Source organism: Pelodiscus sinensis, chromosome 2, assembly GCF_052426305.1.
Source record: "Pelodiscus sinensis isolate ZL-2025 chromosome 2, ASM5242630v1, whole genome shotgun sequence".
Classification (NCBI taxonomy): Eukaryota; Metazoa; Chordata; order Testudines; family Trionychidae; genus Pelodiscus; species Pelodiscus sinensis.
In genome coordinates, this window is record NC_143053.1 from 26,500,844 (window position 1) to 26,527,520 (window position 26,677).

The following is a 26,677-nucleotide window of genomic DNA, read 5'->3' on the forward strand; positions in this document are numbered from 1 at the left end:
AAAACTGATTCAGAAACACCTTTTTTCCCCTCTTTATATTCCTCCAGGTAATAGGCCGAAGTTGGCATCACTTGCCATTTGAAGATGAACATGAGCATCTTGCCTGACATCACTGTAATAACCATATCATGTGTTTACAGCAGATTTTTAAAGAGTTTGCATCTGCTTTGCTTCCCCAGCAGAACCAAAATGATGCCATGGAAAATTATTGGTTGTACTGCAAATGCATACCCCCCATTTGACCCTGAGGGTCTCATTTTTTCACCTGTTCAAAAATCATTCTCTGTTGTGAAGCATCTTCATTCACAAAAAATTACCATGCTCTATTGCCAAAAGGAAAAAAAAAAGTATGTCACATATTTAACACTGGTCAAAGAGAAACCACCAAATAATGAACACATTTCCATTTCCCTTAAATCATGTGTTTCTCCAGGCTTTAAAAGTGGTAGGGAACTCCCAGCTGTTGCAAATGCACCATGAGCTCCCAACCCTTTTAAGTCTCCAAAGGCTCTGAGCAATTGCCCCTCCCCACACCCATCAACAGCCCAGGTTCCTATAAAATGCACCTATCTATGTTAAATAAATAAAATAGCCAGGGAGTTCAGTGTGGCTGGCTGGGCTGGGCCTGCTATGGGGGAGCTAAGTGCTGTTACAAAGGCAGTTATTTCACTGTGGTGAACAATCATTTTGAATTTATTCCACAGTAAAATAACAGACTGGGGAGTGCGCAAAGCAACATCAACACATAAAAATTAAAACGCCTTTAATACTCAGAGCTGGATTAGACAAATTGAGAGCAGAGAAGCAGAGGTGCAATATTCTTTGAAAGCATGGCCTTTTTATGCTGTTTTGGAGACTAATTTACATACAAATAAAATGCCAGTTTATCCCATAACTGTCATGATAAATTGAAGTCTTTAGATTGTTCCATGAGGTGCTCTTTCTGAACCTTATTAAATTACAAGAGCTTGGCCTTTTGCCCAGTGTTGGATTGAAACTCTCTTTGCTGAAGTACTCACAGAGGAGTGAAATTGTCCCGGGACTCTAAAGAGCTGGGTTCTGGTGTAAGCTTGGCTGCTGACCGACTCTTTGACATTGGGTCAAGTCACTTCCCCTCTCTGGAGATCAGTTAACCCATCTGCAGAATGGTAGTAATACTACTCAGTCTACCTTGTAGGGTTATGTGGGGCTTAATTGATGAGTATTTCTAAAGCATTTGAAGATTCTTAATTGGAAGAGTGTAAAACTGAACTACAAGAAAGGGCTAATCTGTCTGCTTTTCAGGCATAAACCATCTTTGATAAATTAACACTAGTTTTTAAAAATTACTTTTAATTGTTAAAAACAAAATATATACGGAGAGTAAAGCAGATTTATTAGGAATTCTTAATGAAAGTAATAATTTTGTTACTGTAAGTTTAGCTGGGACATTTCAAAAGTCCAGTCATGCATTCCCTATGCAGGCAAATCTTTTGATTTCAGTGGAATTTTACATAAAAATGATTGTAGGATTATGTTGGTAATAAAATTTAAGTGTACTCAGTCAGCAAGCTTTCAAGGAAGGACTTCAGCAAAATGTTTTGAAATTGTGCTTCTAAATTCTCTGAAATGAACAAGCTAAATAGTCTTTCTTTATCCCATGGAAAAAATTGGATTTACTCTACTGGTTAGAATACTATTAATATGCTCTGTGCTCAGAAGCATGTGCTAATAGCAAAGATCATTTTGGATTAATTTGATGCAAACTAATAGGAGATTTATCTGATGAGATTTGTTTGAAAGTTATGACGCTTTCTATCTCAGCAGGATTTAAGATGTCAGAGACATACATTTCAAGAATCAAGAATAATTGAAGCAGAGAGCAAATTCAAATGGGAGTGAACGAGACAAAATACCATGCAACTTTTTTTTCTTTTTTTTTAAACAAAGTTTGAAACATTTTGTGAAGAAACTAATTTGATGATCAGTGAGAGTACTGGAGTGTCTGAAAAAGGGAGGGAAATCCAACCTTCTGATTTAGTAGTTCTTCTGCCATCAAGAACTATAAGAAATATATTTTACCTAGCTCTATTATACAGTCACAATTTAAGCGGTACATACAGACTATAGAGTATCAAGAAAGCGAGACTCTTTAAATCAGTGGTTTTCAAACTTTTTTTCTCATGATCCTGTTGAAGAAAATTGTTGATGCCCATGACCCAACATTATTTGACTAAAGTGTGGGTTTAGGGGTAAGGCTGAGGAGGGGGCTCTGGCTTTGGGGTGTGGATGGTCAGGATTGGGGCAGAAGCAGCCAGCAGGTTCCCAGCCAGTGGGAGTGCAGAGCTAGTGCTCGGGGCAGGGGCAGTGTGCAGAGCCCTATCCACTCTTTCCCTTGCTCTCCTCTCAGGAGCTGGGCCTGCTGCTGGCCTCTTCTGGGGTGCAGCACAGTCTGTGATGCCAGGACAGGCAGGAAGCCTGCTTTAACACCCCCACTGATCACCCTGCAGCAACGAAATCCAGTGCCTGACGTTCTAAGACCCAGTACTGGGTCGCAATCCCTAGTTTGAAAACCATTGTTTTAGACTATTGAATAACATTTTTTTTACATAATACTTGTTTGATCCTGCAGATCTTTACTCGTGAGGAGCTGTCATTTTTTCAAAGCTATTACGCATATGAAGGACTGTTCACGTTATTTCTGGTTTGCAGGATCAGGCTCAATTATATATTAAAAATCAACTTTGCAGGCACTTTGTGAGAGGCATCACTTGCCTTGTTTTTCGTTCTTCTTTCATGGTTTCGGGGCACTGGTACAAAAGGGAAGGAAGTGCATTTGGGAAGCAGTAGGTTGTTGTACTAAGTCCATTTTGCTGTCCTTCTGCAGAGCCTGATACTTGTGTTCCAGATGTAAAGAGGTCTGAAGCTCCTCTTTCCTTTCGTAGTGAAGAGTTAAGACCAGATGTTAATTTATTTGTAGTATTACTACTTGTTTCATGGAAAATCCACTCCCCTGAGTGACACATTTATACTGACCTAACTCTCACTCTAGACAGCAATGTATTTAGGAGAGGGCTTCTCCCTTTAACATAGCTACTGCCTCTTCAGGAGGTGGATTACCTACCTCCATAGAAGAAACAATCCTATTTATGTAGCTAGTGTCATCACTGAAGAGCTACTTTAGTGCCACTGCAGCCTTTTAAGTTAGGACAAGCCCAAGGAGGAGGGGATTTGCATTCTATAACCAATTCCCTTCTAACAGTTAAGTGACAGAGTTTAGGGAGAAGCCGCAATATGCATGAAGGAAGGTGCAAATGTAGGGGTTTTATAGAGTACCTAAAATACAAACCTTTGTGAATGTATGCTATTTCAAGTGTAAGATTAATTTTCTAGCTACCACAATGTTATCAGTACTGTTATGGGAAAAACGTTCAAACATTATGAAAATTAGTCTGACAGTTTCCTTTTAATAAAAAGATCACTTGCAAGCCCAGTGGACAGCATAGGCTGGAATTTCAGAAGTCTTTTTTTTTTGGTATTGTCTTAATAATTTGAAATAATACTTTGCACCATATCGCAGCTTTCAGTACAGGTTCACAAAGAATTTTATGGTCATTAATTAATTAAGCCTGGCAACAATGATGTGAGGTACATAACTATTAGGCATATATTCAGCTGAAGCATCGAGAGTTTAATGACTTTTGCTGCATTGTCCTGGCAACATATCTGATGTTTTAGGGGATTGTGTGTGTATGACACATGTTGGCAAAAAGCATAATTTCCATGTTTCCTTGACACAGAGATCCTACTGCATGCTTTTAAATATCAATATAATTTTTCATATCACTTTTTTTTTCCAGTATGAATTTCTGGGATATCCTAATATAGCTAAAGTCATTATGTTGGTAGATCTCATCCATAAGCCTTTACTTGTCTATCTGTGCCCCAAATATTATACTAGTCATTGGTATGTCACACATTTCAAAACCTGTTATTGTAATATAAAGAGCATATAAATAAGGTTTGGCCTGAAGTTTAGTATCTTTATAAGAATCACATGACTTAAGTGTGTATATCAGAGATAGACTCAAACTAAATCTTGTCATAGAGAGCCTACTATCTTCTTTGAATGCTTTTTAATCTGACATACAGGCAACCTGTTACCATGCAGTGCTATTCATGAGGATCAAATATTTGATAACATGTTCTCAGTCTAGCAAAGGAAGGTATAATATGGTCCAGTGGTTGTAAGTTGAAGTTCAACAACTTTAGTCTGGAAATTAGGTGTAACTCTTTGACTGAGAAGGTAATTAACCATTGGAACAACTGACTATGGTTTGTGTTGGATTTTCTATCACTGGCAATTTTTAAATCAAGATTGAATGTTTTTAATCTTAAAAAAATGCTCTTGGGATATTTTTGGAAAGTTCTGTGGCCCATGTTATACAAAAAGTCAGACTAGATAATCACAATGGTCTCTTCTTGCTTTGGGATCTATACATTTACCTGCATGGAAATAAAAATATTCAGTGAACAAGGAAACAGGGTTTAGATGGGCAGCAGAGCAATCCATTGTTCTGGGGCAATGTAACCATGAGTCTGTTAACTGGGCTAAAATGATTGTATCTGCCAAAATCTGATCTCTACATTTGTAAATTGAGCTGGTGAAATCTCTAGCTGGTGAAGGTTGCTGGAGTACAGGTTTTCCACAAAACCGTTAGGGCTCAGACAATGAACAGTACATGACTTCAGAATCAGCTTTAACATTTTTAGGTCAGCCCCCAAAAAATCTCTACCCTCTCCCCTTGCAGGGCAACCACGAATAACTATTATGTGGTTTAAAACCAGAAACATTTGTACGGGCCTCAGATGCTATTGTGATAGGTAAGAGGCTATATAAATACTGAGGTAGACAACTCATCACCTCCATGAAAGATCAGTGACCAATTTTGAACACAGTTGATAACTTTAATTTATTATTATCAAAGCTACTCACTCCTTTCCTTCTCCCGATGCAGTTAGGATAATGGAGGGCCATAGGCTTGTTAGAACCCAAAGGTCAGTTCTGAACACAACCTTTTTCGCACACCTGATCCAAAGCCAGTAGAAGGCTTTTCCTTGATTTCAGAAGGCTTCAGATCAGGCAGTAAGTCTTCCCTGTGTTGTGAAAAGATTATCACCTCCAGTGATAAGAAGGCAGTTAAACCTCTATGCACATTCAGCAGTTAGTCACTGTGGTGAGATTATGAGCTATTGTGAAGCTATTTGTGTTATTGTGAAGATGTTTTTGTCACTTGCCCACTCGCAATTAAATTCATACCGCCAGATCTATTTTATTGTAAGGCACCAGACAGCCAATAGATGATGAGTTTCAGTCACTGGATTTGAACTGTTGAGCTAGTATGTCATTATCTGCCCCTTTAAACCACCCAATTCCCAGTAATGTGGAATATATGTTAATATGTTAAAAAAAATTAAAGCCTTTTTTTGCTACACAACATGTCTAGCTAGTTTTTAACATCTATTTACATTCTTCTGTGAAACTGATGTCAAAAGGCGATTTAATGTAATAGCACAGTCCGTGTGTGTGTGTGTGTGAGAGAGAGAGAGAGAGCGAGAGAGAGCGAGCGAGAGCGAGAGCATGCTTCTCAGGCTTGACTGAAGTACAGAATAGCTTGCTGCCATTCTTGGTATAGTGCCTAATGATAGATGCATGTGAATGTAAAATAGGCATAATAATGTTTTTAAGTAAAAGCAACATTGTGAATGCATAATTTAGAAAGGAAAATTTTGTTTGTTTTGTTTTGCAGATGTACAGATCAGCTCTCAAAATGTCTTCTGTGTCTTCCGTGCATCTTCTAAGACAATTGCATTAGCCCTCCTGCTAGTTGACTAATAGAATTAATAATTGTAAAAAGCACTCTAAAGCCACATGCCTTATGAAGTCAATGCTGGGTATGATTTTACAAGTATGTGATCCATTTTTTCAAGTGAAAATGTTAACTGAAAAAGTTCTTGGCACACAATAAAACATTGTGCAATCTGTTATTTGTCTTAGAGATAATAATTTGAGTGGCTGTATTCTTCCTGTATCTAACTTATGACTTGTTAGTGGATGATTTCCTTGATTTAGAAGTACTGCAAATGTGCTTTTATTTACATAATATGTCTTTTTGAAAAATGATAATGATGGAATTCCAGCAAGAAGAAACGTATCATTTCTTTTCTAAGGGTTCTCTAGAATAGATACCAACCATGTAAATCACAGAATATTATAAAAAAATCCTACATACATCTTGAGAATAATTTTATTTATATGAAATTTTTCATATTTTTATTACTATAAAATACATCATGGAAAATTCCATTAAACAGAAGTATTCAGTATTATTTCCATATGCACATGGCCCCCACAGATATGGAAGTTGAGACTGAACATTGGACATCTATATCTGGGATCTTATCTAATAGGGATGTATCCCAGTTTTCTTTGCACTCTTACATAGGTCGTGATTCTTTAGAATGTCTTTCGTTCTGTTTCCAGTTGCAAAATTACAAGTCCCCAAACTCTCCTTATTTACCCAAAGAACCAGTGACAAAAACATTAAAAAACATAAATTCAGCTCTGTTTCAGTTTTGAGCTAAGAAAACACCATGATGTTCTCGCATTAGACCTCTGGTTCCTGCTTACCTAATACAATTGATATTCCTTTTTAATTTACCCTTGGGTTTCATTGGACATGTGATTATTTGATTGTGAAAGAAGGTGCCAAATAAACATGGATTTAGAAAGACATCTCATACAAACCCTGCTCCTGCAAATCATATAAGTATATGTGTAACCATCAGCATGTGAGAAGTCCTGTAGAAGAACAGTGATATCTTTAGTCAATGGGACTACTCAGGTGATTGAAGTTGTGCACATGCTTATGTATTTTGTTGGTTTGGAGCTGTATTCCTTAACGTGCCCTCACTGAATCAGGAAGTCTTTCTGGTGTTACAGTCCTGACTAGTGACTGACTTAATTGTTCAGGTGTTGTTTATTTATTTTTTCAGCACATGCTTGCATTGGCAGTTGTGATCTAGTGGAAAGGGAAGAAGGCATGTGGTTCACAGGCATGTTTGTTTAGTAAAATAAGGGACTGCACTAGAGTGTTAAGAAACCAATTAAGAGCACACGGAATGCCAGTATGTATGTAATATGAGTTAGCACTGCATGTGAATGCAATCTCATTGCAGATACTGCTGCCAAGGAATCTGCTCAACTTCAAAGACACCAGCGCCCTAGACACAAGGGGACACTTTCAATAAAAAGTCTGTTTTTGTCAGTGTCACACGTTGCCCTTTCATATGAAGCAGATATAACTAGGAGAAAGCACGGACGTTGATTCCCTTAGTTAAACTCTGTCCCCAGCACCCATTCACAAGGTATTGTTTTGAGATGATCATCCTGCACTCTAGGAGGTCTGTATATGACACCATTTGTAAAGCATCAGCACTGCTCTCAAAATTGCCAGGGCCCCTCTGCTTACAGAAGGATGTAATGGAGCACTCATAGTCACTCCTGGCTTGGAAACCTATGATCAAGTTTGAGTCTCAGACTTGGATCACATGTATGTTAGTGCAAGCTGCTGCCACTAGACCACACACCATTTGGCAGGGGAAAAACAACCACCATTGTGTTCAACACTGGCAAAAATAAGACCATAGAAAATACTATAGAACATCTGTCTTCTACCCGTAGTCAGTGTGTGAGTACAAATTGATCAACACAGCTGCTGATGAACATCCTAATCCAAAGCTGTGACATGCACAGTGCAAGAAGTTTCTTCTTAGAAAAAATCGTTGTAAGGGTAATCCATTGCATATGTAGTTCATCTGCAGCTGGGCACCCTACCTGTATATCTTTCAGACCATTCCCTCTTCAGTTAGCAGTAAGTCATCAGTGTTGACTTCTTCCTTTCTGTCTGGTCCATGTTTCCATATATGGACCTGGAAAGTGTGGCTTCCTGCTTGGCAATACTGATAATGTTTGAAGTTAAGGTTCAGCTGATACAGAGAAAAACAGTGAGATGGTTAGACCTACTTCAACTCCAGGAATTTCCTGGATAGACCTGTAATCAAGCAAAACAGTGAAGTAAAATGTATGATTCAGTCCTCACACTTGTAGTCCTACGGAAATCTGGCTCTCCCTGTGTGGCACATAGGACTACTTGCATGAGTGGACTGGAGTATTTCATTTTAATCTAGGTTGCAGTTTGCAAAGGTACTAGGGGAATTGTTTACAAAGGAAAAATGCCAGGGTTAGACTCTACTCTGTATTTCAAATAATTCAAATAATTCCATATTTTTTTGTCTTTCTTGTTTTGGCAGATATGGTCCGGAAAAAGAACCCCCCTCTAAGAAACATTGCTAGTGAAGGTGAGGTACAGACCCTTGAGTCTACAGGTACTGAAAACGAAGAGTCTGGAAGGAAAAAAGAAATTTCTGCAGATCAGATGCAAGAAAATACTGACCAGGGTGATTCTGCAGAGCTAAACAATAAGGAGGAACTTTGCCTGCATATCCAAGAGCCATCTTCCAGCATTAAAAAAGACTTAAAAAGCTCAGTGCTGAGTGAAAAGGCTGGTTTCAATTATGAAAGCCACAATAAGGGAGGAAATGTTCCGTCCTTTCCTCATGATGAGGTGACAGACAGAAATATGCTGGCTTTCTCATCTCCAGCTGTTGGGGGAATCTGTGAGCCCTTGAAGTCTCCTTTAAGATCAGATGCAGATGACACCCAAGATGTGGTCTTCACCCCATCAGGAGATCCAGTGGAGACAAACAAAGAGCATCAGAGGTCGCCAAATGCTACAGATGAAACATTGCAAGTGCAAAGCGGTCAAACTGATGGCCAAGGCTCAAGTCCTGTCTCCGTAGCCTCAAAAAACCCACAAGTGCCTTCAGATGGGGGTTTAAGACTGAACAAATCAAAAGCAGATTTGTCAGCAAATGATAACCCAGATACGGCGCCTCTGTCTCCAGAGCTTCAGGACTTCAAATGCAACATCTGTGGTTATGGTTACTATGGGAACGACCCCACAGATCTCATAAAACACTTCCGCAAGTACCACCTAGGACTGCACAACCGTACCAGGCAGGATGCAGAGCTTGACACTAAAATATTGGCTCTCCACAACATGGTGCAGTTCAGCCACTGCAAAGACTTCCAGAAAGTCAACCGCACTGTGCTTTCAGGAGTGTTACAGGACATCAATTCCCAAAGACCTGTCTTACTCAATGGGACTTATGATGTGCAGGTTGGTATCTTCCATACCTCTATGGCACCTCCTTCATACACATGCTTCTTACAAAGAAATAAATGTGGAATGAGATAGACATCCCAGGGTGATTATAAAGCAACTCCTACTTCCTCATCGTAAGCCAGCATAATTTAAGTATCTCATGTAGCCTGCTTAAACCACAGGAATGCTTAGCTCTATTCAGACTTATTGAATTCAGTGTTTTATTTACCCATTAGTTGCTCTAAATTACCAAAATGATTACTCTGAAAAAGGGACAGGATAGTAGGGGACAGGCTACATTAAGTCAGAATTTCAGGAGATTCACTGTAAGTCTTGTTGAGTAGTAATTAGCTTTTCAGTCATAGTCTTTCTTCTAAGTAATTTAGTCTGTGTGATAATGAATAGTAAAAGATTTTAGTCAGCAAACAGACAGCTTAGAGTAATCATGACTGAAAGCTGCTGTATAGCAGAGAGAGAAATGAAATAGAAAATAATTGTTTTAAATAACCAGATGAACACTAGGCTATAGCTGTAAATTGAAAGGAACTACAGGTCTGTGGCTGGTGGCTGCTGGGAGTCAAATCTTTGCTTATTGATCTGGCAGTGTTAGAGAACAGAAAGTGGGTCACTAAACTGATCTAGTGCTACAGCAACAGCATCATATTTCTGCACAGTGAGAAAACCGAGAGTGGGTTGTAAAAGGAACAGTCAATAATAACATTCATACTGCGGTTCAAATTAATGTTAATATAAAATTGGGCTTTTGCCCCAACTGATAATTTTTAGCATTGATGCTACCACATTTTCCAAAACTAAGGATAAAAGTTGTACATTCTTACCATAAAGAATGGATTTAAAGATTGGCTCATGTTGTCCACTAAGGGTATGTCTACATTACCCGCCTAATTCGAACTAGGAGAGTAATGTAGGCATACCTCACTTGCAAATGAAGCCCGGGATTTGAATTTCCCGGGCTTCATTTGCATGAAGCCGGCCAGTGCCATTTTTAAATGCCGGCAGTTCGAACCCCGTGCCGCGCAGCTACACGCGGCATGGAGTAGCTAGTTCGGAGTAGCTAATTCATTCCATTTCATGAGGAGTACAGCTAGTTCGGATTAGGAAGCCTAATCCGAACTAGCTACTCCGTGCCGCGTGTAGCCGCGCGGCACGGGGTTTGAACTGCCTGCATTTAAAAATGGCGCCGGCCGGCTTCATGCAAATGAAGCCCGGGAAATTCAAATCCCGGGCTTCATTTGCAAGTGCGGTATGCCTACATTACCCTCCTAGTTCGAATTAGGAGGGTAGTGTAGACATACCCAAAGTTAGTTATTTGAACCTAGACAGGGATATTAATGTTAACATTTCCTTTGTGAAAAATATGATTATCTTAAAATAATCTACATTTTACTGATTTAAAAAAAATATTTTAACCCCTTTTCTGACTAGAAAACTAGAAGTTCTCTGTGTGTGTTCTTTGAACTACAAATTCAGTTTGGAATTAAAAATTGTTTGAATCAGTGAGAAAGAGAGATCACAAGTAAAATGAGCCCAAATGTTAACCCCGTTTCAAGAGCGTTTTTGCATCTAGCAAGATGCACTGACCTGGCACTAATTAACAGAGAAAATTCCAAGAAACATTATAAAGAGAGAGATGAGAGTGTCGGTAGCAGAAATATTTAGTAATACCTGTAGAGAGTCCTGGCATTATAAATAGACAGTTCAGATAGGAGATTAAGAAGACAAACTATCTCACCTTAAGGAGTACTTAAAAACAGGATTCCTACTCAAGCATGTGTAGCTTTTTAAGCTACCTTTTTTTCTCTCACTTTGTGAAATTATACAAAATCTTTTTTATGGAGCAGCAAGTCAAATCAAGATAGTTATTATGCATAAAAGCTACAATCTTTGAACTGCTGTCTTATTAAAAGATCACTTCACTGTCTTGTGTCAGATGCTTTCTCCTGTCAAACTGTGATTAGAAAGCAAATATGTGATTTAGATGAAAGGGGACAGAGATGATGGTTTATAATTAGCACATAGCTTGATGTTAATACCTGGATTTTCTGCTATAGTTTTAGTTTGCTGTCTATGGGGACAGCATCTTGGAGCAACTGAGCCATGCTGTCAGGAATATGTTCACACAGGGACAGCTAAGGCATACAGCACAGAGGAATTTGAGTTTCTAAACACACTTTCATTTTCCCCAAACAATTATTTCGTTAGGTCCTTGGTTATTTATAAGAAAGTTTATGCTTGATTAGAGTGAGCTGGACACTTTTCCTATGCAGTATATTCAGAAATAAAACAGATGTGTGAGCTATCTCAGTTTGAACTAGTAGAATTAGAAATAAAACATCTGAACTTAGTCTATGCTTGTCTACTAAGCCCTGGCAGTAAGATACTATAAAGAAAGACAAAAAGCAATAGGAAACAGCACACATATAATCAGTTAAGATCAATCTTTTCTCAGAGCAGAAACATGTTCTAAAATACAACAGACAGCCTATACAATTCTGCTGATTTTAAAGGAACTGAATTTAGAAACTTAATTTCTTAAATTTTTTATGACCAATTTGAGAAGAGAAGATTAAAAAGCCTTTGTGCCAAATACTATACTTCATCACGTGCACATTCTCCAGATGTTGATGCAGAACGTGTCAGAAGATAAGTAACTGATTAATATTTTCAGGGTTCGCAATACTGAACAGCTTTACTACATTCATAAACATACTAAAAGGACATCTGCAATTCCCCTTTGCACCCACGCATTTGTGTTGTGACCATGTCTATTTCACAGTGACCTAGGAAACTATTGGAGTCTAATATAAAAGAATGGAATTGTATTAATTAGAGTTTGAATGCAGTTTTATTGGAAATTGCTTGCCAGTCAAAGATTCCTACACATCTAATAAAAAGGAACTGCATATGAATAGTAGTATTTCATCCGAAAAATCTTATTACGATTCTGATATGGCCTGAAGAAAAAACCAAACCCTTCTGTAATCAAAATTAACTTGAAATGCTGGTGGAGTGGGATTAAGGGCTGATTTATTGATGCTGCTGCACTTAACAAACTGTTTTGGTGTTGTTAGGATGGAGGCAGTTAGTCAGAGATTTATGATGTTTTAGGCACGGAAAATGAGGAAAGAAGCTAGAGGGTGGGTATTAGCACAGACTCGCTCGCATCTTTGATCTGGCTCCTGGTGATTAGTCAGGGTTTGTGTTATATGGAAGTTTGCACTAGGCAAGTTTGCTGTTGACTCTTGGACTCATGTTCATAAACTCTATTTAGAAAAAACAATAAACAACAAACAAACAAAAAATAAACACTCCTTAATCCCAGCATTCATACCACAGAAAAAAAGCAACGAAAATAGAGAAAAATCCAGTATCAGCTTTTAGATTTATAGGGAGTAGCCCCGTTTATGGGGGGGGGGGGGGGGGAAATCAAATGCCCAAAATATAGGTGTACATATATCTCCAAGTGCAGGTACACAAACTCATTTGTTATTTCTTGTAAGACAGTGATTTTTGAGAAGTAAAGATGTACATAATTCAGACCACAGAACCTTGTGGCTTTACAGCTGTGTAGGCTTTCACTTATCTGGAATATTTAATCAAGGAGAAGTTGTCTTTGTCTTCTTTAGAGACAAGATGTAATTTTGGGAGGCAGTTTTTACATTGCTTTGTTTCCCCCTTTTCTTCAGGTCATTCAGATACATATAATTTTATAGGATTGGCACATTCGGTTTAGCAGTTTCTGGAGGTTAATCCAGGATGGATTTAAAAAAAATTTTGTTTGCACTTTGCCATTTTGCCAGACAAGTACCTTGTCAGCTTTATCCTGTAAGCAGAGCGATATCTTCTCATGAGATAAATGGAGTGCTCAGTTTTGCTGATTTCCATTTCATTAGTAATCTCCTCTAATATATTGGTCTTGGTGGACATTTTGTGCTTGTTCTTTAGCTCTATCAGCATGCAGGGAACTTACCAGCTTTAGTTTGTTCAGGTTTTTTTTTCTTTCATGTGGATTTTACCACTTACACACAGCCCTGACTCAGGAGATGAGTTTAATTGGTTAATAAGAAGCTGTTGAAAGTATTCCCTAATTGTTATCTGATGCATCCAGATGAAACATTCTGTTGTGTGAACATCATACAGAGTAATCAGAGGCTGGGAGCAGACCTGTTTCTCACATTAAAGCTGTGAGGTCTGATCGGGGATTAAGTCAGTGCTGGTGTAACTAGGATTCAATCCAGTAGGCACCAGTAGTTATATTATTAATAATCTCTTCTATTCATCCTTCACTCTAAAATATGTTATTAATAAATTGATTATGTGGGGACCTGTGGAGTTAGACAAGAGGGCTTGATCAGTGTGTGGGGATTTAAATGTAACTGACATCTGTCCTGATCATTATAATTTCCGCTAGTAGCTTTGGCAGTTTTCACAAAGGAATTTCTACAGATGTGTTCAGAATCCATACTGGTGGCATAAATAACTACAGTGATCACACTTGTGTAAGTAGCATAGCCCACTTTCAAGAGAAATCTGCCTTCTGGTTCTGATATTTACTGTTATCATGTAAAGAGAAAATAATAATGGATAAAGCATGTGCATTGCTGTGGCTATGAATGATGAGCAGAGTACATTGCTTAACTGACCTCTTTTCAAGTTCTTGCTCATTAGGTGAGTTGCCTGTATAATCACTGATTTTATGTTGCTTGTTGACAGTAGTTAATGAAATCTTTTATTTTAACTAGATTTCAACATTCTCTTATGTTTAGACAAATGGATCTAAATTTGGTTGTATTATGTTTATTGATGTTGAGCTTGGCTATTCCAAACTAATCCCTATAATATAGAAGTGGCTTGAAGTACTTTGTTCATTGGCCTTGTTAAGACTTGCTGTGCATGAGTGTGTATCCTGGTATGCTGTTTCTAGGAGCAAATTCTATACAATCTCATACGTAGTGCCTTTCAATATTCCCCTCCATTTCTAATACTTGAATGCTGATTGTGAATCTTAACTTCCAGCTGGATAAGGGTTCTTGGTGCATGTGATCCCTTTGAGATTGTCACCTGATGTGGTGAAATACCACAGAGCTTGCCTACTTGCTCTCTGGGGTGCCCTGCCATCTTGTCCTGCTGAGCTAGACCCTCTTGTCTCCTCCAACATTGTCACAGAGCTAGGGCCACAGCCTAAAGCAGAGTAATATGGACTGAGATCAGATTAGCTCTGGAAAGGATCAGTTCGGGACTTGGCATGGCATCCAAGAGCACAACCCCAATGGAATGAGAACCCCAGGTAAATCCATCTTCTCTATAAAGTTTTATTCAGAGCAAGCTCATAAAATGTTCTCTCCCTTTATCTGTGAACGAGAGATATGCATAGCTGTTTGCCCACCCAGATGACAGTTATTTACACAGGCTTTATTAATAAACAAAAGTGATTTTACTAAGTATAAAAAATGGGATTTAAGTGGCTGCAAGTAATCACAGACAGATCAGTGTGAGTTATGAAGCATAACAACAACAACAACAAAAAACCCAAACCCTCACTGGCTAAACTTAGTACACTAAGAAACTTATTACATGTAAAATATCATTTTCAAGTTTTTTTAATCAGCTTCTGTTACAGACCGGGTAATCTTCCCTGTCTGGGCTCTTTCTTAAAATTCAGTTCCAGGTATTTGCAACAGACAAATTGAATGGTAAACAAGGGTGTCGTGGTTTCTGGCTGCTCCTGTTTTTGGTTTCTCACCTTTATACCTTTTTTGCCAAAGGCAGGAATCCTGGGAGTCCATTTTAAACTTTTTACACTTCCAGTGGAAAAGTACAGATTCCAAAATGAGTTTCAGTATCAGGTGACTTAGCCACATGTCTTAGCAGGACCTACCACAGTTTAGGCTTACAGGGAAAATAAGACTGTTCACAGATGATTATCCTGAATACTGGGCTATTAAGTCCCTTAAATTCTACTAATGGATCTCATTTAGCCCATCTAGATTAGTAAAACAGGCTTATGTTTTATATTTCTAACTTAATAAAGGAATGATATATTCACACAAATGAAATATACACATTAATCAGATTATAACTTTTTAAACTGATACCTCACAAGGTATATTTTGCATAAAGAATATTCAAGATATGCTATATTGCTATTCATAGGCATATTTCCATAAAGAATATGGGGTGCAACATCATGGCAAACTCATTAGCTTCTTTGTTTCTAGCATGAACCGTTGTTGCATTATAGTATGAGTTGCACCAATCCAGTTTTACGTAAATGGCCAAATTAATACTTTTGTTTCTCCCATCTGAAAGATTAGGTTTGCCCAAATATGTTGCCCATATGTTAGAACTGAAAATAGTCACTTTTGGCCTAATAGTGTAATTGGCTCTGTCCAGTACAGAAATCTGCTGATTGAAATGGTACTTTGCACAAGCGCAGGGATCTCACTATAAAGAATGCATTGCATGATTGGGGTCTTTCTTTTGCAGTTGAACAGCGCACCACTGAAATGTGTTCTGATCGGAGCTGGGTACTCTGAACACCTCATGGGGATGTCCAGAACACAAAAGGAGTTGGCTCAGATGATTCCACTGTTCTCCATGATTGCCATAGAATCCAATAGCTTTTCTCTACTTAGAGTCCTCTGTTAGAATTCTTTTTATACGGGTCTGGCTGACACCCCATATCTCCTATTACATCTCAGTAATTTGATGTACTGCATAAGAATAAAACTAAGTCTAGAATAAATCCAAATGAACAGTAGGCTAAAGTGGAGTAGTAGTCAGGGGTGTCTGCTTACTGTGCATGTTATCTGGCAATCCTGTTTCCTCTGTATTTAGTTATGTCACTATGTTTTCAAAACATTAAGGATGACTGCACGTAAGATAGCCAGTTCATTACCATGAACTGAACAGGCAATGTAGTAGTTATTTTCTTGAGCTATAAAGCAAAATATTGTATTGGTGCATATAAATAAGCACATGATAACATTGATGTAGGGTAATATTTTAAAAAATGGATAGGCAATTATATACACAAATAGACCTATTTAAATCAGTTGTATTACTCATATGAGTGGTCACTCATACAAGTTACTGCCTTGCAGTCTGTCTGATTCAGAATGTTTGCATCTTCAAGACACATACACAGTATTTGTTCAAATGGAATCTCTACATTTACTAGGCTATCCACTGGGAGTTTTCTAAATATAGAGTGCTTAACATGCTAAATGCTAAAAAGTTATTATTTGTATCTAAAATAGCTGTAAGTTCCAGAAATGCCAGCCCTTGAGACATCATGCCCCAAAGTAAGATGCAGTCTAAACTAGTATCTTCATGATCCCCTCAGTCTCTGCCAGTGAAAACATTTGAGGACAGATTACCTATCTGTAGAATAGATATTTAGATCAGCATTTTTAGTTGAAACAAAGGTTATTGTTGTAGTCACAGAAAAGAGGTATAAATTGGATTATAGTTTTCAGTATTCTGGAACAGGTTCTGTTAACATCTGTCCTTTTTTGATGAATTGCTTATATTGTAGTCGTTATACTAATGATTGCCAATGATGTATTGTATCTGTTGATGAAGAGAGCTAGTAAAAGTAATCAAAATAAAGGAGCCACTTAAATATAAGTTGAAAGGACTAAAAACAAACAAACAAACTAACAAACAAAAACCAGGGAAGAGCAAAACCATAGAAAATAAGAGTTTTCCAAATTTATGGGTCCAGATGCTTCATTGGTGTACATCAGTGTAATTGCGTTGAAGTTAATGGGACTCTGTTAACTTATAGCAGACAAGGATCTGTCCCATCATTTAAAATATATTTTAAAGCAATGAAGAATGCCTCTGATATAAAGGCTTTTGCTCTGGTTTATTAATTCTGAGTATCATTGGCTCACATTTTTACAAGGGTGGGGAACCTCTGGTGTGCTGCCTGCACGTGGTTCATCAGGGTTTGCTGCTGGTGGGCCATCAGAGGGGTTGTTTACCTGGGCATCTGTAGTCACTGAACCTTGCAGCTCCCAGTGGCCACGGTTCACCATTCCCGGCCAATGGGAGTGGCAGGAAGCAGTGGCCCAGCCCATACACCTCCCCAAAGCTCCCATTGGCTGGAATTGGTGAACCTCTACCACTGCTAGCTGCAGGGCCCTGTCCCTGCAGATGCTCAGGTAAACAAACTGCCTGGCAGTTCAGTAGCTAACTCTGACAAATAATCTCTGGCCGGTGAGGCTGGAGGTTCCCACTTGTTTTAAAAGAATTTGGCCTTAAATTGAAGACTGCTGTAATTAAGGCCTGATATTACTATTTCCTTTTAAAGTCTGTGTCAAATCTCTCATTGACTTTAATGGGAATGGAGTCAATCTTGAGAAAAGCATGTTTATTTCCCCACAGTACTTGCTTGCTTAAGGAATGCAGAGAACACAGAAAGCTTGGGTACTGAATTGGCACTGAATTGGCTCTTTGCATCACTAATACCACTTTATTCTTTCTCCACAAGCATTAATAGCAGTTTAGTACATAATTCAAACGGTAGGTATACCCTGTGGATTCTCCCATGTTTTGAGAGGTTATTCTTCCTACCAGTGTGCAGCTAGTAGAGTGGTTTTAGAGAAACAAGCATCAAAGCCAAGAATCTGTCCTGGCCTGTATGAGATGAAGAACTTCATAAGTGTGGGTTTGTTAAAATGTTCTGGATGCTATATTGCACAAAGCAACTGGATAAACAGGAGCATTAGAGAATATTTTAGGATTAGAAGATTAAGAGTAATTGGCAAATGGAAAACTGGATAGCTCAGGGGATTGGCATGGGATCTACAGTCCTTCACCTCCTGGATAGTGATTGAAATGTGACCCAGGTAAGCAGAAATAAAGATTGATTAAAATCTGACGTCCCAAATTCATTGCCTGATCCAGTTTCATATAGGCAGATTCAGTTTTTGAGAAATCATTATGACTACATGCATCCTAATCAACAGTCACACCAGAAGCCAAGGATTGATAACCTGGGGTATGTCTACACTACAAAGTTAGTTCGAACTAACGGACGTTAGTTTGAACAAACTTTCATAGGCGCTACACTAGCGCTCCGTTAGTTCGAATTTAATTCGAACTAACGGAGCGCTTAGTTCGAACTAGGAAAACCTCATTTTACGAGGATTAAGCCTAGTTTGAACTAGCTAGTTCGAATTAAGGGGTGTGTAGCCCCTTAATTCGAACTAGTGGGAGGCTAGCCCTCCCCAGGTTTCCCTGGTGGCCACTCTGGCCAACACCAGGGAAACTCGTCTGCCTCCCTCCCGGCCCTGGACCCCTTAAAGGGGCACGGGCTGGCTACGGTGCCCGTGCCAGGTGCAAGCCTGCCAGCACCCAGCCAGCAGACCTTGCACCTGGCACGGCTTGAGCCAGCCACCCGATGGCCCCCAGCCCTCCTCCTCTTCCCGGGACCAGGCTGGCGGCTCCCGGGAGCTTGCCCGGGACCGCAAGAGGCGGGCACCTGCCTGGGCTAGTGCAGACATCGTGGACCTTGTCCACGATCTCTGCACTAGGCACAGGAAAGTGGCCGTCTAGGGCAGGAGAGCTGCCAGCCTGGCCACCCAGGAGCAGGTGTGCAAGAGAATCAAGGGGGTCCAGTGAGACCCCCGACCCTGAGCCCTGAGCTTACAATGGCCGTCCTGGGTCAGACCAAAGGTCCATCTAGCCCAGTAGCCTGTCTGACGACAGTGGCCAACCCTAGGGACCCTGGAGGGGATGGACCGAAGACAGTGACCAAGCCATTTGTCTCATGCCATCCCTCTCCAGCCTTCCACAAACTTTGGGCAGGGACACCACTCCTACCCCCTGGCTAATACCACTCCATGGACCCAGCCTCCATGACTTGATCTGACTTCCCTTTCAACTCTGTTCTAGTTGTAGCCTTCACAGCCTCCTGCAGCAAGGAGTTCCACAGGTTGACTCTTTGCTTTGTGAAGAACAAGTTTCTGTTACTAGTTTGAAGCCTGCTACCCATTCCTTTCCTTTGGTGTCCTCTAGTCCTTCTTTATGGGAACTAATGAAGAACTTTTCTGTATGCACCCTCTCCACCCAACTCCTGCTTTTAGAGACCTCTATCCTGTCCCCCCTCCGTCTCCTCTTTTCTAAGCTGAAAAGTCACAGACTCTTTAGCCTCTCTTCATATGGGACCTGTTCCCAACCCCTGATCATTTTAGTTGCCCTCCCCTCTCCCAGCCTCTCTCTTCCCCTCTCTCACCTCCTTTTCCCAGTCTCCCCCAGTTTTGTTCAATAAAGACAGATTCCATTTTGGAAGACACGTTATCTTTATTTTGTACATCAAGAAGAGGGGCTAGGGAAGGGTAAGTGGAAGGAGGTGAGGGAGGAATGGGGTACGAGCCCCCGATGGGGAGGACTGGGCTGGCTCTGCGGGCTTCTGGGGGTGGAACCTCTCCTGCAGCCCCCCAATTGCCCCCTCTCCCCAGATGGCAGCCTGCAGCAAGTGCAGCCGGGCTGATGGCTGAGTGCTGTGATGTGCCCAGTGTGGGTACTCCGGGCAATCCAAGCCAGGACTGCTTTGCAAGCGGGGCACCCCTGAGAACTGTCTGTCCGGGGTGGGGGTCGGGATCCTTTAAGCACAGCCCTCGGCTAGCCTGAGAAAGCATCTCCATGCTCTAAGTTCTTCTCTGATGCCCCGCAGGCACTGCTTCCGGCCATCCTTAAGCCCTGTTCAGGGTCCACTTAATGTGGACATGCTAGTTCGAATTAGCAAAACGCTAATTCGAACTAGTTTTTTAGTCTGGATCCGTTAGTTCGAATTAGCTTAGTTCGAATTAACGTTGTAGTGTAGACATACCCCTGTTGTGTTCCTTTCCTCTCGGACACCAGGTATTGGCAACTGTTGACAAACAGAACACTGGGCTAAATGGACCTTAGGTCTGACCCAGTATGGCTGTTCTTATGATTTCATGTGTTCAGAGGCTGAATGTATACTATCAATCCTCGAGTGCTGAACTGAGCAAGTTGAGATAGAATAGTAAATCCTACAGGTGGAATTTGCTTTTGAAAATAGATAAACAGAGTAACTGGCTGATGCAATGGATTCCTTTGTAGAATGCTGTTCCGTTAAATCAGAAGAATAGTCTAAGACATTTGCCATAATAGTGGATGGGAGATTGGAGTTGGAAAGGGGAAAAGCAAGTGAAGTTGTGAGGGAAGGTATTCTGGATCAGGAAAATAAACACTCTCTGGGATGTAAATACACTGGAAAAAAAATCTTAATATGCCTTCTCCAAAAAGAAACACAGGATGCATGCATCCTATAACAATTAAAACTTAAAAAACAAACAAACAAGCAAACAAAACAACCTAACCAATCCCCTAAAACTCTAAATAGGTCATCACATTGTGAAGAATTAGAGAAGAGGCTTAAAGGGAACATATATTCAAATATCTATCAGAAATATGTTATAAATACATTGCCTTTTCAACTTGATCTAAAAGTCATATTAAAAACATGAAATCTCCAAACACTGCCCATCATTCAGATGGGGAATATGAACCACAAAGTGATTGAGTGACTTAGCTAAGGTTGTAAAGCCAAGAATAGAACCTAGGAGTTCTGATGCCTGCTTCCCTGTTGTGATCATTAGTCTGGCGGGTGAGGGGAGGAAGTTAAAAATTCTGGAACACCAGAACACAAAAGAAAAGTGGTCCAGTTGTAGTACAAAATAATGTACAGTAAAACCAAGGCAAAAACCTTCCCCCAAGTACAGGTGATGTTCTACAGAACAAGTGAATGCTCCAATGAATTCGCGTAATGATTTGTAATAGCAAAATAAAGATACAGATATTTTGCACATCTAATGACAAAAAATGGATGAGGCTATATAAATACCTTATTTACTTAAATTTCATATTGGAAAAAATCCCAGAAGGCCTTTCATAAGTTTTGTATACTAAATGTACACAGAGGCATGTAGCTGCTATCAAAGGGTGTGTCTAGACTACCTAGTTTTGTCGACAAAAGTGGACTTTTGTCGACAAAACAATACCAGCGTCTACACTACCGCGGAGTTCTGTCGACTTAACGTCGACAGAACTCCGCGGTTTTGTCGACACTGGTATACCTCATTTTACGAGGCAAAACACCTTCTGTCGACAGAGTTCTGTCAACAGAAGGTGTTATTGCCTGTAACGTTGCGTCCAGACTACGGTGTTCTGTCAACAAAGCGGCTTGCTTTGTCGACAGAACTCCATGTGTCTGGACGCAAATTGTCGACGGAAGTTTTGTCGACAGTATCTGTTGACAAAACTTCCATTGACAAAATGCGGTAGTCTAGACGTACACAAAGTGAGATCTTGAAGAATACCCAAGGGAGTGAAAAATACACTTGACATTTTTCTGAACAATACTCATTTGGAAAAACAAGGTGGTAAGGTAATGTCTTTTATTGGGTCAACTTCTGTTAGTGTGATAGACAAACTTTCATGCTTACACAGAGTTCGGAAGCTTGTCTTGGTTACCAACAAGAGTTGTTCCACTAAAAGGTAATATCTCACTCACCTTGTTTCTCCAGTGGGTTCTTACACATGGTTATTAGCTAGAGCAGTTTTAAGTGCATTCTCCACACTTTCTTTTAGCTTCCATCCATCAAGATTAACTTGAGTTGTCTTTCTAATATCCTGGTGGCGGGTAGGGGGGATGACAATGCTATATACATGGTATAAAACACCATATGTAAGAAATATTGGCATTTAAAAAAAATCAATCTTTTTATCAGCTTCTTTTATATGTTCTGGCTATTTCTAACAGTAATGGAAAAGAAGCGTAAGTTTAATTTTATTAAAGAGATGGAACTGAATCTCTGTGGTCATGTTGGTCATAGCTTGTTAGCATGGTCAGTAAGTTAAGGATGAAGTCCACTGATAATGGTTGACATTCATGAATGAATAAAACTATCAACTAAAAGGAGATTGGACTTTTTAGATTTTGTAGATTAGTGATCTTTACTAATGGGATTTATTTTATTTTAATCAATAACAGAAATGATTATGGCCTGTATATTTTTTTTGCACAACTTCCAATTGCAGGAGGGAGGGCATCTGTGTGAAGAGCATCAGTATAGCCATGGAAAATGGTGCCACATAATTCTCCTCCATTTTTATAGTCCTCTTTAATCTCTGCCAACAGCCTGATGGGCAAAGCCACGGAACATAGCCGGAGTTGGCTAGCCATGGTAGCTTGGCTAATGGTCTGACCATACTGCTTCTCTTAACCCTCTCTTTCTCTACCTATATGGCTCTCATCACTGTAGTATATCAGGGTGCATTTACACAGCACCCTAAACTCGAATTAAGATATGCAATTTGTGCTATGCAAATTGCATATCTTATCTCAAATCTGTTTTGAAATGGCTTATTTTGAAATTTGGTGCATCTACACAGCACCAAATTACAGAATATCACGCTATTTAGACCCATCCCTTATTCGTCGTGCAACGAGGTTTACCGGGACGGCGAAATAGCACACACGTTATTTCAAAAAATATTTCAAAATAACGGGCGGCTTGTGTACACACAGGGCAGCTATTTTGGGATAACTCCAGTATCCCAAAATAGCCATGCAGGGTAGATGTACCCTTAGTGTCTCTCAATCTTGAATGGGATTTTTTTCCCAGCGACTACCTATGTTAGGGTAGTTGAATCACATGGGGAGTAAGGCCCAGATCCTTAAAGGCTTTTAGGTTCTTAACTTTCATTGAAATCTATGGATGAGGTAGGAATGGGAATTTGACTCCTAAGTTTGAATCCACTGTTCTAGTCACTAAATTACTTATCCATCGTAAGGCAGGCCTGCTACAGGAGAATGCGGAATGGGAGCCACTCCTTTATTTATTGGTTGGGGAGCCATAAGTCTGAGGATGTTTTTTCAACCCCAGTCCTAATCACTCTTCACTCCTGCTTGTGGGAAGAGTAACGTTAGACTCCATAGCTGCATCAGAACTGCAGCCTTTTAGTTTTGCTTTGTCATCTTCCTGGTGATTTTGTGTTGTCAGCAGGTCTGCCCACAGGGTGAGGTAAAAGGGGCAGTTGCCATGTGTCCCAATTGTTTAAAAGAGCTGGGAGCTTCTTGTTGCTGCCACCGCCACCGTAAATCACTGCTGGAACAATGCACAGTGCACTCCCGAGTTGTTCTGAAGGCAGACTGGAGCACAGGGTGTGTCATGCTCTGGGGGGGCACTAAAGGCTGGCAGAGGGGAGGAGGCTCAGTGCACTCTGGGCGTTGCTGACGGCTATCTGGCCCCAGCCCTGCCCCTTCCACTTCCACTTGAGGCCCAGCCCCTTCTGGGAGCACATAGTTAGGACCCCCCCACACACGTTGTCCAGGGGCCCAGCAAGTGCATTGACTGTCAGTGAATGTATGTGTTAGAAAGTAAAATATAGAGTTTGACAGGGTTAGTTTTTACTAAAATGGAAATGAAGTGTTGGAGTAAATATCTGAAACCAGCCATCACCTTGGAAATTTCAGAGAAGTGTGGAAGAGGTATGTCTTCTTTTGACCTTCCCTGCCCCTTCTCTTCTTTCTTTTATTTCATTCTCTCTGAAAAAGGAAAGAGCAAGAGGAATATATAGAGAGACAAAGCGTGCGCGAGAGAGAGACTTTGCTGTCCTTACATAGAGATATGATATCTTACTGAGAAATTTGAAAGTCAAGCCAAGACTTGAGTAGAATGCATGAATCCAAATCTACTTTTGCAAATGTGTAGGCTTCATCCAAAATTGGCTGTCTGAAAGCTGATGCAGTTTTAGTTTATACCATTACCACTTTCCTTCAAGTGCTTCTGCTAGCCTTGTTCTGTGGAAGCTAGTTTCCTTCATTCCTTTACCTGATGACCCCAGAGAAAGCTTTAAACAGGTTTTCTGTGCTTGAAAAATGACTTTCGAGTGTAATAACATTAAGATGACCTTATGTTACCTTTCACATACACCCTCTGCTAATAGGATCCATTATTTTATGTTGTGGCAGAGTACGCAGTGAAATGCCAGTCCAGCAATTGGTAATCAGTTACATTGGTAATCAGTTTTTAAGATTTTCTTACCCTCTGTTGAAACTGGTAAGCACAACATATACTGTAAATTCTTAATTCTCTTTTATCCTGGTGTTGCAGAGAAGGGAGTTAGTGTTCAACTCAGAACTTGCTATGCAGGGCATTAATCAGGATTAGAAAAAGTTACAGAAATATTCTTATTTACAGCTAGTTGACTAAAATATTGATATGATTAATATGTTTTTCCAATGTTCAGAAATCAAAGTAATTAGCACCAAGCAGCAGCTTGGCTGATTGTCATTGTTGCTTCCTAGATGATGTCCAAAGAGTGCTTGCAAAGATGAGCTTGTTGTCTATAGGCTCTCTAGATGGACTCCTAAGAATAATGGATGTACTGTATTTACTCATTAGAACCACTTAAGGTAAAGTATTTTGGCTGGTTATTCACTGCAAGAGCAAAACAAACACACACACTGGATGAATGAGCAAAACCAGATCTCATTGCAACTGAGTTAATCACACACGCAGTGGCTGTTATTTTCTGTTTTCCTTAATTCCATAAATGCCTCTGTAAATTGGGGCAGAGATGTTTCACTGAATATCAGTGAAACTTCGAGCATTGAAGTAACACTGATGGATGAAAACATAATGAGCCAAATCCTGTGGAATAGCTGCAGTTCCCACTGACTTCAGTGGATCAGGCCTGGCGTGTTTTGCATACAATTACGTAAGAACATAAGAATGGCCATACTGGGTCAGACCAAAGGTCCATCCATCCTAGTACCCAATTTTTTCCTTCCTGATTGTAGCAAAATGGATCAAAGACAGTCTGCGGGAAAGTCAGTCCATGCAAATTACCCCTCCCGATAGCACTCCTCCAAACCAAATTCTTTGGAACTCTAAAAACCCATAGCAATGTTAAACCCTGGTTATATGATGGTGACTTTCAGTCTCAGGGTTACCTATTTAAATATCTTTGCCAGACTAACCCAAATGTTATTTCAGCATATCAGAAAAAAAGTGTTAACCAGCTCTCCAGAATCACGTTTCTTTAAAAAAGAATCAGAGTCTGAAAAGCACCATTATACTATGATTTAGCAACCCATTGACTCACTATATGTGTTTAGTACTGATGGTATACAAGGCATAACATCTTATACTCAAAGCTAAATAGCTAAAAAGCATTTCTATTATATGCATTTTTAAATGTTTACATTTCATGGTCTTTGTATACATGAGTCTTTCTGTATGGTGTGATTCTGAATGAGCACTGATCACATGCTCTCTTTGTGGCACAGCTGTTGAGGAGGGGAAGAAAAAAAATTACTCCATTTGCCTAATGCATTACAACTGAATCCTGGAGAAAAACAATAATTTACTTAACCGTTGAGAGGAATGAAAATCTGACCCTGAACAGAGTGTGTCAAAACTTTATACTCTTACATTAAATACCTTCTTATACATAAAAATCCAAGGCATGGCACTGCCATGTGGAAGTTTCCACTGCCATCTCTGCTTAATAGGAGTGGTATACATAAGGGCTACGTCTAGACTGGCATGATTTTCCAGAAATGCTTTTAACGGAAAAGTTTTCCGTTAAAAGCATTTTCGGAACAGAGCGTCTAGATTGGCATGGACGCTTTTCCGCAAATACACTTTTTGCGGAAAAGCGTCCGTGCCAATCTAGACGTGCTTTTCCGCAAAAAAGCCCCGATCACCATTTTCGCGATCGGGGCTTTTTTGTGGAAAACAAATCTGAGCTGTTTACACTGGCCCTTTTGCGCAAAAGTTTTGCACAAAAGGACTTTTGCCTGAACGGGAGCAGCATAGTATTTCCGCAAGAACACTGACAATCTTACATGAGATCGTCAGTGCTTTTGCGGAAATTCAAGCGGCCAGTGTAGACAGCTGGCAAGTTTTTCCGGAAAAGCGGCTGATTTTCCAGAAAAACTGGCCAGTCTAGACACAGCCAAGGTGAACTGAGTAAAGGGTGGAGGGAGGAGGGTTAAGAATGAAACTGGTTGCTGAATATTGTGTCATTGTTATACGTCAGGAGAGCTGTGGTGACATTTTTGTCACAAGAGACTTTTCTCCTCTCTCCCCACTTCTTTCGGCCATCAAACCAGTTGTATAGGAGCAGCCAATCTCTCTATGATGTCAGAAGGCAGGTGTGGTGCTTTTACGGGATGGGCAGGACTGCCTGCTATGAGAACGGAGATTTTATTAACGTAAGACTGGAAGCCTTGTTTCCTTCCTTCCTGCGATCCATGTGCTCATAGATCATGAGAACTGTTAAGTAGACCTACCTTTTTTTTTTCATTAGTGATATCATGGTTTTGGGTGTAGTAAGTTTCT

The 26,677-nt window shown here is 40.0% G+C and overlaps 1 protein-coding gene across 7 annotated transcripts in view; it reads left to right on the forward strand.

The window, feature by feature from the left end:
• The window catches only part of TRPS1 (transcriptional repressor GATA binding 1), a 283,229-nt gene that overhangs the window by 36,885 nt on the left and 219,667 nt on the right, over positions 1-26,677 (forward strand). For 4 of the 7 annotated variants that reach the window (XM_075920198.2, XM_075920202.2, XM_006130790.5 and 1 more), the window contains exons 2-3: positions 5,790-5,948; positions 8,353-9,281. In XM_075920198.2, the coding sequence (XP_075776313.2) occupies positions 5,912-5,948; positions 8,353-9,281 (966 nt within the window). In that variant the 5' untranslated portion in view covers positions 5,790-5,911. Of the gene's footprint in view, positions 1-5,789; positions 5,949-8,352; positions 9,282-26,677 lie in introns of those variants that run through there. The other 3 variants (XM_075920201.2, XM_006130792.5, XM_075920200.2) reach the window with 2 other exon arrangements.